At 50.6% G+C, this 12192-nt stretch overlaps 5 protein-coding genes across 5 annotated transcripts; 3 read left to right on the plus strand and 2 right to left on the minus strand.

Moving 5' to 3' along the window:
* Window positions 1-407: 407 nt before the first annotated feature.
* Window positions 408-992, minus strand: HO133_006099 (uncharacterized protein; the record flags this gene model as incomplete). The annotated part of the gene is made up of 1 exon (XM_037297001.1): window positions 408-992. One exon carries the CDS (start codon window positions 990-992, stop codon window positions 408-410), a length of 585 nt encoding a protein of 194 aa, XP_037147575.1.
* A 1283-nt stretch (window positions 993-2275) lies between these two features.
* HO133_006100 (uncharacterized protein) lies at window positions 2276-2987 on the plus strand (the record flags this gene model as incomplete). The annotated part of the gene is made up of 2 exons (XM_037297002.1): window positions 2276-2292; window positions 2420-2987. The coding sequence occupies 2 exons, from the start codon at window positions 2276-2278 to the stop codon at window positions 2985-2987; spliced, it is 585 nt and encodes a 194-aa protein (XP_037147576.1).
* A 1444-nt stretch (window positions 2988-4431) lies between these two features.
* HO133_006101 (uncharacterized protein) lies at window positions 4432-5735 on the minus strand (the record flags this gene model as incomplete). Its single annotated transcript, XM_037297003.1, has 3 exons — window positions 4432-4924; window positions 5276-5477; window positions 5540-5735. 3 exons carry the CDS (start codon window positions 5733-5735, stop codon window positions 4432-4434), a joined length of 891 nt encoding a protein of 296 aa, XP_037147577.1.
* A 2448-nt stretch (window positions 5736-8183) lies between these two features.
* On the plus strand, window positions 8184-9558 carry HO133_006102 (uncharacterized protein; the record flags this gene model as incomplete). Its single annotated transcript, XM_037297004.1, has 2 exons — window positions 8184-8539; window positions 8604-9558. The coding sequence occupies 2 exons, from the start codon at window positions 8184-8186 to the stop codon at window positions 9556-9558; spliced, it is 1311 nt and encodes a 436-aa protein (XP_037147578.1).
* Window positions 9559-11174: 1616 nt separating this feature from the next.
* HO133_006103 (uncharacterized protein) lies at window positions 11175-11642 on the plus strand (the record flags this gene model as incomplete). The annotated part of the gene is made up of 2 exons (XM_037297005.1): window positions 11175-11374; window positions 11525-11642. 2 exons carry the CDS (start codon window positions 11175-11177, stop codon window positions 11640-11642), a joined length of 318 nt encoding a protein of 105 aa, XP_037147579.1.
* Between the last annotated feature and the right edge of the window lie 550 nt (window positions 11643-12192).

Here is a 12192-nt window from a genome sequence, read left to right on the forward strand (position 1 = left end):
GGGGGTGTGGCAATGGTGCTGCATCATGGGGGTGTGTTGAGATTTGCTGCAGCACCTGTGTTGTAGCTACCCCGCAGGGGGCAAATTAGCATGGGCTTCACATGGTATATAAGTAGCCTACATACCACTCCATAGACAATCAATCCATAACCTCTCTTCAATTCCAACAACATGAAATATATACAGAAGAACAGGCAATACAGTCGAAACTAACACTGGCGCTGGAACCTTATGATGGAACACCTGGGCCTCCGCTGCATCTTTTTCCCGATCAATTGGCGAGAAGGAGAAGTGTGAGTGCCGTACAGTATCATTCTCTTTATATGAAAATCTCTTACGACATCCAAAGCTACCCTCCGGATTCTGACGATAGATACATCCTCTAAGAACTCACAATCTCTCGGAACCTATTCCACCGCCCTAATGAGAGCTTCATATCTCTCATCGGCCTCACTACCTGATGGCACAGTATGAAACACACCCACAGTTCCTCTGCTCGGACCAATCTGCGCAACCCCACCGAGATAGCCCTTCGCTTCAGTGATACATTCGTTCGCAATCAAAGCTGCAACATGGGCAACGAGGATGATAGGAATGGCATCCGTCTTCAACGGCTGATTGTTGAAGAAAGCGATGACGCACTGTCCTCCTTGCCATCGGAGATTTTTGCCGCCTGGTCCTAATTCGAAGCGCCGTGGGAAAAAGGCGTCATCCCTGATGAGGATCTTCTGAACGGCCTCGTAGTAAGCAGCCAAGGTGATGGGTTGGCGGGGTGGGGGCTCGGTAAGGCATGTGATTGTAAGTGCGGACACGTTGAGGAGTGCGGATGGGTTCGGCTCGAGCCTCAGCGTTGTGTTGCCGCTTGTGGCGGGCAGAGTATCGTCTTCGGGGGCGTTGGTCCACAGGCCAGACGACTGCTTTGGAAACGCAACAGCGAATGTCGTGCGCGCGGTGTAGAAGAGGTACGCGAGAGAGAGTACAATTGCACGCATGATGAAAATACTTACCTAACGGCACGAGTGTGGACTCGATTTTCCAGACCAGAACAAAGGTGCGGCGGTACCTATATACCCGGAACCGCATGATTTGCGTTTTGCGCTTCGAGATTGTTCAGTTGCCAATCATCAGCATTGGCAGGCCTTCTTTCTGGATTCTGCCGACGGGGTAGTGCTGGTGGTGCCGCAAATCGTGTTGTAGGCGCTTCAATCAGTGCAATACTTGCGGTTGTTTACATTCGGAAAACGTCAAGGCAAATCATGCGATTGACTGGCCATCTGAACTTCAAGCAACCTTCAATATCATGTCAGAGAGGTTGCAGCGGGGCTCTGTCAATGGAACATTAGCAGATCCGACTCTGGGTGCCACCAAAAAGCAAACCGAAGCCTCAGCAAGAAATCTCCAGGATGGACTATTTTCGATCAATTGAACGCTCTGAATTTAAGAGATATATAGTTGTAAGTAGCCCTGACTTGCAGCGACAGCCCAGTCCACTGAAATCACCAAGGTTCCCGCGTCTCTCCGAAGTACTTACCTCAAACGACTCCCCGATTTGCACTGATACCATCTTGTACAGACACTCGAGGATACCAGCTGACTTCAATATAGTGGGACCGATTTTGGCAACTTATGCACATTCTAGCAGTACAAAAATGCACGCTATTAGAAGGGGCACCCATGTGTCTCGCCCTTTTCGGAGTACACAACTTCTGTTTCGGAGAGTACGAGAGTACAAACGGGGGTAGAATAGGGCGTAGAAAAGGAAGTAAATTTCAGTAATACTACGAGACAAGAGAACTTTGCAGGCTTGACTTCGTTATCATCAGGAGCAACGCCTCTATCCCCCAGCGCAATATCTATCACCGTCTCTTCCTCTGCCACTCTGCTGATCACAAGCCTCCAGCTGCAACAACAAAGTGTAGAGGATGCTCTAATCCATGATGCGACCAACGCACGAAAACGTACTGGTCGAGGTCAAATTTTAGCGCGGTTGATAAAAGGGATCGATCCACCGCTATCTGGGCCTAATAAGGAGCTTCTACTATTAGGGCTTCTCGGTGCGACAAATTCAAGTCAAATACGGTTCATTTCCCGGCAAATTTCATTAGAACGAGCGGGGGCCATTGCTGTGGTCTTTCCCAATTCACCAAGAAGCAAGTTCGTCGACGTTCGAATTTCTGAGTTCCTGCGAGCCGGTAGCGTTGTAGTCGATCTCGCAATTTGCCTCGCCAAAGCCTTGCCTACAGTCAACAGCTTGACGGGGCGTTGAGTTCCATAAATGTTCTTGTTCGCGTCGTTGGTTAAGTAGCCCGCGGAGATGGAAGTAACTAGCTTCAGGACATGGTGGAGAAGTTGATCTGCAAGCTCAGGGATGTTGGCTAGGGCGATATTGGCGAGCTAAGCTACGATTATTCTTTCACAGGGACGATTTTCGTCAACTTGAACAGGCCACGTGGCATGAATCAGAGGACGGCAGGGTGTCGATACACAGCCGGGCAAATTGGGCTGTAATTTTGGGTGTCAATAGACCTTACGGACACAATGCGGAGTATATGCCCATGTTTTTCTCGCATGGCCATGGTGGGAGCGCGATAGTGTTCACGGTAGCAGATGCATTAATGCAAATCGTCATGCCATGTCCCCTCATACCGGATGACTACGCTCGCTTGTACCGTATCTGGCTTCTGCAAGCCAAAGATGACCCATGGTACGATCAGATGCAACAAGGCCAAACCCCCAAATGGTTCCTGCGCAGCGAGGCTATCCTCTTCACTGACGTGGAGGCGAAGGATGTGGTGGTTTCGACGGGCTCGGCGAGGAATGGAATGCCCGGGTGGCGGTTTCGGGAGGGTGTCGAGGTGCATGGACCTCCGGACGAATTTCAGCACGGGTCTGAGGACCTTAGCAAAGAGAGAGAGGAGGAATCGGTGCAGGCAGATGCGGATGTGGAAGGGAATGCTGAGGGGCTGTCCTTGTCGTCGCTGGAGTGACGGGCTGCAGACAAAACGTGGAGATGTGACACTGGAGATAATGACGTTAAGAATACTGAGTATAGCACAGCGATTACGTGAAAAGATCATGCAAGACCCTGTTTTGCCAGGCCCAAAAAGTGTGTGGGAATGGAGCCGCGTTCAAGACAAGGTTGGTGCTTGCAAGACGATGTCTGCCCCCGCGAAGATTGCTCTTGACCGGTCAACAGCTTGGAGAATCAATTGCTATCCGAAGTCTTTTGCAACCAAAGGTCTACCATTCATGACTTCCGATGAACGCCGGCTGAAACCCACCTCTGTGGACCAATGGGAAGGGACCCAAATTACATGGTCGATGCGCGGTATCCGCTCGCTCAGGAATTGCCAAGCTGCAAATTGTCTCGCATCACCAACTACCATCTGGCACAACAATCATAAGCTCAAGACTTCAACCCACCGTACCGCTTGAACGTGAACATTACAAGAGAAACCGAGTCGGCGGTCGAGATCGAGACTTGCAGCAAACGCTCCATTCAAGTGGGATCGGAAACGTTGCTACGATTGATTATCGGATTTACCTCATTATGATAACGGCGACGAGGCGACGTGCAATCGTGGATAGACACTACAAGCACTACGGGTAAGGCTAGTCGGAAGGCGTTAACGTATGCTGCGGTCTGGGCGATGTTGGTGAAGCAGGAAAGGATTAGATAGTCAACAAGCCTTCCGAGAGCGAATGACACAGACAGGACTCATACCACCGTATTGCTCACTGCAAATCATCGAGCACAACATAGCTGAGTCATATCCCTGCATCTGTGACCCGACAATTCTCTCCCCGTGTAGCTTATACATTCACGCCGTCACTTCCTCCTGTCCGCGCACGACCGTTGTAGAAGGTTGGACCCCTTCAGTGATGGATGTCCACACTCCCCATCTCCTGCTCGTTCCGAAAGACCTGGCTGATTCTCCTCTTATGATACGGTCTATTGCATCCATCTCTTGCTTGCTTCAGGTTGAGCAGCGAGTTTTAGGGTGGCGGAGGAGAAGGGGAAAGCACACACGCAGACACTGCTTGTTCGGGTTTGACTGCTCGCGCGTTCCAGACCGCATGCGGTTGAGGAGCTATTATGAATTATATCAGGAAGGCAGCATCTGCAGAGCCGTTTTATGCGCTTTATTCCTCGGCGCCACATGTCTGGAGGGGAAAGGTAACAGGTTTCCCTCATCTCTATTAATGTTGTACAGATTTACCAGATCGAAAGCCTTGGCAACGGTGGCCATAATTTACGTTCGCGCAACTCTGCTCTCATCCGGCGAGTCGGGGCTCTTTCTCTGCTCTTCACTACAAATGGTGTCAGATATGTGCTATTCTTCTTATCTGCCTCTTAGCATATACTCCTTGTTCATACAGAGCATTCACCCATACTACGTACAGCGATAATTTACAGTTCGACCAGAGTAGCTATGAAGAACTTTTATCATCCCGCTGAGAGATCTCATTCCTCACGTGTATCGCCCCACGCGGAACAGCACCCAACTCTGCTCGACCCAGCATATCCTTCCCATCTGATCCCCCGATTGAGTTCAATTTCTGAACGCCCCCACTCCTTCGGCCTTCCCACAGCTCCCACTCTTCTCTGTGCTCCCGATCAGAAGGTGGTGAGAGCTCGGCCAGCCGCGCAAAGGGTCCGCCATCTTTCCTAGTCGGCACCGTGTTTGTTCTGCCATGCGGGTGATCACTACCCACGGTGCCAGCCGTGCCGGCTGTATGCCTGGGGCTCTTTCTAAGACTGCCCACGCTACCAAAGGTGACACCAATGAGCTTGAGCACTGGTCGAAGCATTGGAAGGCAAGCGGAGATGACGGCGACGTTGGGTTCGACGGCTGACCAGACAGCTGCATCGGCATAGTTCCACGTGATGTCCACTTGCGTCAACTTCATCAAGAGGGTCAATCTATAGATACTTGTCGCTGTTACACTAGAATCTGGATTTAGCTCCGCTAATTTCGACGATGCGTACCAGCGACCTCAGACTTACAAGCTACCAAGCAAGAAGACTCCGCTCAATGCGGCCTTCTGCTCGATTGGAAGGCGCAACCTCCATATCAAAGGTAAAGGCAATATTAAAAGCACCAAGTCAGTGATGATGTTAGGAATGGCTTGACCTTGGAAGAATATCTGAACGTCTAGGCAGTGGCCTGTGACAGGCTTCCGATTCCAAAAGTAATGGATAGGCGCGCACTCAAAGATCACGATAAATTGGCAGATTATCCACCATAAGAGTGTGATGGCTCCCATTACATACAGCGCTCTCTGGAACCAGATCTGCGTTGGCATCTTGGCGGTATGCTCGGTGAAGATGCGCGCATAGAAGAGGAGGATCGAGAATTTAACCATAGCGATAGCCGGAGCATAGAAATTTTCGAAGATGTAAAGGATATAGTACCACTTCTCCGCCGCGTCAGGACGAGCCACTGCCTCGTGCTTGCCAAAGTCGAAGTGGGTCGCTGTCCAAGTAATCATCAGCCATTTCGTACCCGACTTTCTCAGGAGCTCAGACTCGACCAACCTATAAGGTTCAGAATCGGCAACATCCAAGCCAGCGGCATCGCAACCATAATGGCATAATCATCGTACCAAAGCCCAGCTCTTGGCAACCTCCTCGACAGCAACCGGAGCGCGAGAGCTGTTGCGCTCAAGAGTATGAGTGTGATATCTGCCGCCAACAGAGTTGCGGTCTTGCTAGCATGGACATCTTCCGCCATTGCTGGGAAAATGTACTGAAATTTGCAGAAACGAGAAACCGAAGCTTCCCATGCAAAGCTGAAGCTGACGATGGCACCTTTTTCGCACAGTATCAGCGCAATGAAGTTGCTACTTTCTGACTCGCATGATGCTTGCTATATGGAGGCTAGTAAGGGCCTCGGTAGGACTAGTGCACCGCATGGCGAATGTCATTGGCTGCAACTAGGTAGCAGCGCAAGCGACGAATTGGCCGAAGGATCGCAGGATCGTGGGCTGAAGTCATCAGGCCGAATATCGAGACCTGACTAAAGGTGCTCCAGTTTGAGATTTCTTCGGCAAGAATAAGGCACGGTCTCCCCTCGGGTATGATCACTGATTTCGACCCGGGAGTGTGCATGATGTTGGCGAACATTGCGTCTTTATCTCCCGGTAGGTCGCTTTTGGTATCCGTGATCGTCTTTTATAAAGTGGCTGGTTTGACATTCGAATTTCGAGATTGTTTCGCTAACCTGCCGGTGTCAGATAAGCTGGGCCATCTAAGAGCGAATCCCGGGAGTTAGAGTTATTTAAAGCATCCTCGGCATCGCTCCCTGCAGGGTACGGGGGGGTGGCTCCACTAGATCGCTGGAACCAGCCTAATTCTGTGCTGGACTGCTGCGATTTCGCGCCGTCATCCGCTCCCTACAACTTGATCGCCGTTACCCTGGTCTAGTAGCGGTTCAGCTGAGCTTATCTTGATAAGGTAGTCACGGCCACTGAGTAGTCACCAGCGTGTAGACCATGCCAGTGGCCTGTGCTGGCAGTACAAGCCTCATAAGCTAGGAGATAATCTATTGACAACAAAACTCCGCACCACCTCATGAGTAGTGACCTACGAGATGTCAGGACGAGACCCAGGAGTACGACAGCCGACTTGAGAAGGGCCTGCACTCATATTCATCTTGGACGAGCTGCAATGTCCGACGGAGGTGTATTGCGGTATGGAAGACGACGATGCATGAATGAAGCGTCCGATGTGACTAAGGTAGATACTGCCATTTTGGATTGGCATGGTTGGCCTAGGAAATGCTGATACTGTCTCTCTTGGCATTATGTGCATACCCGAGTGAGGTACACGATGCTTCTTTTCCGCGGTGCAGAAAGAATATCGAAAAAGAACCGGGAGCTAGGAGCGCATTTGAAAGCACCGCTTCCTGTTTTTCCCTGAGACACTTTTTGTGACTAGACGTACGCCCGCCTGGATTGGGCCTCACGTGTGATTTAGGGGCGAGTCTTGTGCTCAACTCGGGGCACTCCTCCGAGTGTTACCTTGCTACCTGCAGAGTGCGCTCCTCGTGAGTGGGATCCTCCCTCCTTCGGGGCCTGTGCTGCACACAATCACTCCTAAGCTCTTTCTGTGCGCTGAGTCAGACCTTCATGGATCATCACCTTATACCCCACTACGCCTTGAGTTCATACTGTGACCATGTTATTTGAAAGTACCAGTGGAGTTTCCTACTCCAACTTTTACGCCTGCATACGGCCCAAGATACGGCCCCCGTATCATAAATCATATCTTCGCGGCCAAAGACTGCAAGTATCGAAGGTGAGTTTCGCAACCTCACCCATGGTGTTTTAGCCAACACAATCAACCGTATAGCATGGTGGATTCAGAAGAAGCCTGGGAAGAATGAAGAATTTGGAACGCTAGCTTATGTTGGACCACCCGACCTGAGGTATATAGCGTTGACGATAGCTGCCCAAAGACTGGCTACAAAGCAAGCGGACTGAAGAAAATTTCTCGGTCGCTGGCTGGCTTTCTTATAGGCGTTCTTGCCATCTCTTCCAACTAGTGTTCGAAGCAAATCTGCATTTGCTGGAAGAGTCAGAATGCACAATCTTCTTGACGGTCGAAGCAAAATGTCTTCGGTCACGCTAGATGAGCAGGAAACGCTGCTTGAGAACATCTGGGCGGCCTTCGAGCGCGCTAACGAACAATGTCCTGCCCACAATAAAATCGCGAAACATTCTGTCCTCGTCACTTCTCTGGAAAACCCATGTTACGCGCAGGCAAGGGAACAACACAGCGAATGAACACAGTCGATCTGTACAAGGAAGGACTCGATACTTTGTACGCACAACAGAGCGGTCTAAAACGACCAACACAGAATTTGCTTCGTCTCAACCGAGAGGAGTCTTTGATTCGCACTCTTCAGCCAATCGTAGAAGGGGAGCTTCGTGCGGGCCACGTCTTGAACGAAGATGACCTTTTTGCCTTAAGGATAGACTTCTTAAAATTAACGAGCCTTGTCCGCCACATCATTTCTTCTCTAGGGTGAGTCGGCAGAAACGACCTTCGGATCCTGCCGCGGACGATATGCTCCAATTCAACAATCAACCAACTAATTGGCACTCACCATTAAGAAAATGACTGACAAGGCCCCATATCTACCTCACGAAGTAGCCGACAGCGAAGAAAGGATCAAACGATGCTCGAGCACTACACCAGAGATCTTCCCCCCGCCTCTCATACATCCCTTACTTCACCACCCGATTCCCCGAAGACGGTCATTTTAACAGGCTCAACCGGTTCAATGGGGTCCCACCTCCTCACCAACGTCCTCGCCAATCCTCCCATCGCTACTCCGCCTTTGGATCGCCAACATACCGTCCACGAGACTAACGGCTTATCAGCGCGCTTCTCACCCGAAAGCGTCACATTTCTCAAGACCGACCTATCACAGCCCTACTTCGGGCTCTCTCAACCTACATACAAAAAGCTACTAAAATCAGTGACACATATCCTCCACAACGCCTGGGAATTCAACTTCAACCACTCCATCCAGTCTGTCCAGTATCTGCACATACACGCAGTGCGTCGATTCATCAACTTCATCTCTCAGTCTAAGTATGGGGCATTCATCTCCTTCATCTCAACGATCAGCAGCAATAAACTATCCCTTCTCCCATACGGGTCCAATGTCGAAGTCCATCATCGACGAATACTCCCTACCGCAAGCCATGGGATACGCAGAGTCGAAACACGTCGCTGAGAGAATGCTCGATGAGGCGGCCAGGGTCAGTGGTATGAGGAGCGTGGTTTGCAGTGTTGGGCTAGTTGCTGGACCGAAGGGGGGCAAAGGTGTTTGGCAGACAGGGGAGTGGGTTTCCGAGCTTGATCAAGATTGGTGTGTACTTGGGATGTTCGCCGTCCGAATTGGGCCTATGGAGAGGGTGGACTGGATACCGATTGATGTATTAGTGGGGTGTGTTGGGGAATCGTCCCTCGGTTCGGACAAAGATGGAGAAGTCTCGTATCCTAAACGTCCTGACACGGAAACAAACACCATGCCAATCGCAGATGAGCAACCACTCGGCAGGGAGCCCATGACCCGGAAAGAGAATGAGCATACAAGCCATCTAAGCAAAGACACCACTACCAACCTAGATAGCAAACAGACTGAGATCACCATCGAAGCCATGACAACCACGTTCACGGAGACAGCCGACGTACCTGCCGCTTCGGCAAAGGTCTACTACCTAGTCAACCCCTCACCGACAACATACGCCGCCGTCCTTCCATTCATCCTCTCCCCCCTTCCATCAGACCTCCAAGCCAAACTCGTCTCTGTCAACGAGTGGATTGCCAAACTTCAGTCCTCTGATCCAACCCCCGAATCGAACCCGGCAATCAAACTCCCGCACTTCTTCCAGGGATTGTTCGAGATGCAGAAAGCGGGACGAAAGATGGTGGTGCTGGATACTGAAGAGACGCGTAGGAGTAGTCGACTTTTGAGGATTGATTCTTGGGAAGGTGAAGGGGGAGTGGATGGATGCGTGAATAGAGGGGTGGGGCTTCAATAAAGGGCACGCCTGAAGTTCAGGCAGTCGCAAGTATCTCAACCCTCACGGCCTCGCATTCAGTACGGTTTCGAGGATCGTTTCCCTTACATAATACCCCCAACTCGATCGGTTGATACCCTATTCCCTCGTCGATAGAGACGCCTCGAAAAGTAGAACGGTATCGAAAGAAGCGTACACAGCTTTCCGCATGCAATTATCTTGCCAGTCCATCTACAGTGAATGCGGCAGCCAATGCGAGAGACACACGGTTTGCCCGTGGTGCTCACTGCTTTGGATTAGACTCGACTTGATCATGAAGATACGAGGGCCGTTTGATCCGGTCTCAGTTGCTGCAAACACATTGTGACTTTCAGTATTGCTATGTCTCAGCATTTCAAGGTGCCGCAGTATTATGCGCATGATGAGAACGGGGTAGATGCCGATACCATCAGCGCTAGACATGAACGGAGAACGAGCCCTTGAGCGTGGCATTTTAGGCTACAGTTGCAGTGAGTGGAGTCGACTTGGCAGAGGACTCGCGGGTGTGACAGGCAGGGAATGCGAAGCCGATCTGTGGGGTACAGCGAATAGTCGCTTTCTAGACTTGCTGCACCGGAAATACGGCTCATGCGCCAATTGCTTGTCTAATCGAGCGACTTGCATAGTGCTACTGTACAGTGGCTGCAGCTCTCACGGCCCGGAGATGTACTATAGCCATTTGAGGATTCCACACCATAGCAAGTGGAAAGCACTAAGGTAGCCGAGATCTTGAGGCCAAAACAAGCCACGATGGAGAAAGTAGTACGAACATTTGATCGAGGTGCTGATATCTATCTTTGTTTAGCATTTCAACGGAAAAAGATGACCTTGGCCAGGGTTCCACGATCTGAGCTTTCCCGGTAGTTGTTAGGTTAATAGCATATTTGAAGTCCCCCGACTCAGATTGTCGACGTGCAGGATCATGGCGCTTCCAGGAGGAGTATAAAACGGATGAGGACAGGGGATCGCCAACATCTGAATCAGGATCTACAGGCCCGGAGGGTCTGACTAAGGTTATTTCCGCGGGAATGCGACCCCACACAGCATCGAAAATGGACGCCTGCATGGTCTTGCTGCATATTGCTGCGGCTAACCCGGTCCAGCAAGGGATGATTTACAACATGTCGGCATGCTGGAGCCTGGACATCTAGACCTGAGCTGCCTGGCCAGTTCGCACCGACTGACTTGAGCCGAAGAACAACATCCAATGTTACCGACTGCATCATCGCCTCAAGCGCAGCCAACTTACAATGCTTCGTCCTTGCGCAGCGGCATTCGGTGCCTTATCATCTTCTCAGAATACGACCATTCCCAGCTTCATCTCGAGATCTTACTCAAAAGTTTCAAGCACAGCCCCGAACGCTGAACGTGAGATCTCTGCGACCAAGCGTTGGCTCGCAGCTCAAGAGCATACGCCGGAGACAGTCCCTAGAAACCTGATGAGCGTAAAATACAGCCCTAGCTCTAATGGGAAATACAAGGGGTAAGTACAACATTCCTGCCGCGAGTGCTGCCGAGGAGCTCAAAAGCTTAGCGCCCATACAAAAGCCACGTTGCAAGTTCCTCTCCAAGCACTGTTAAAAGAAATTTCTCCAGAAATGATCGAAGTTGTCAAGAACTTCAATTCGTATGTTTGGCGCACAGAGGTTCTCGAGATATCGTCCGACAAAGGCAGGAGACAAACAGCCAATCTGAACAGCTGTTATCAAAAGCTTGATGGCTCGCTAATGCAAGTCGCGAATGATGTTGTTGCGAAAGAGGCCAGAAACCACGAGGCCGCCGTTAGTCGAAAGGATCGGTAAGTCTTCGCTTCACACCGTGTGTAGTTACACTATGCTTGCTTCCATCGATTTTGCTGACCAATTTTGCCATTAGGACTCCAGGTGTTTCGGAAAGTGAATGGCGCCAAATGAGCGATAGTCAACAAAAGAGTTACTTACAAACGAAGAGCAAAAGATCAGCAAAAAGCCAAGAAGGCAGCAGCGGCAGCAGCGTCTGAGGAACGACTACGAAAGCAGAAGCTAGAGAGGGAACGGTCGCGTGCTCAACATTCGTCTCGTCGCTGAGTCCTGTAGTGTCCGCGACGTAATCAGGGCTGACGGCAATTTGGAACTGATTCATAGAGGGATGTCGACTTTGAGGCTCTTGGAAATTGTTGAACGGAAATCAGTCTGGATATGAAGTTCTTGAGTCGACCCACACGTCTATCTCCTGCCAAAAAGAATGCTTTTGCCTCCATTGAGTCGATCCGTCATGTTGCTCTCCCATACATACCCTCGTATCCTTCTTATCAAGCGGAGAGACTTGTTGTGAATGAGCGGGGCATCACCAAAAATCGTCAGACAGAGGCTAGGATAGACTATATTGAGCTGCTCTCACGCCGACGAGGAGCAATGATTGGCGTATACGGGAGCGTAAGGCGCTTCTGGCTCTTGCTATTCTTTACGACCATTTCTCGCGGCGGACCATGACTCATACTTGTTTCATCGTAAAACTACTTCCTACAACAATACATGTCTTCGCCCTCAATGCCCCAAGTTTTTCACCTCAACACGCCCTCGTAACCTAGAAAATGCACATCCTCGATCCAGGCATTCCCGCCTTGTCTAAGTCTCC

Source organism: Letharia lupina (genome assembly GCF_014066315.1).
Source record: "Letharia lupina isolate WasteWater1 chromosome Unknown contig_23, whole genome shotgun sequence".
Lineage (NCBI taxonomy): Eukaryota > Fungi > Ascomycota > Lecanoromycetes > Lecanorales > Parmeliaceae > Letharia > Letharia lupina.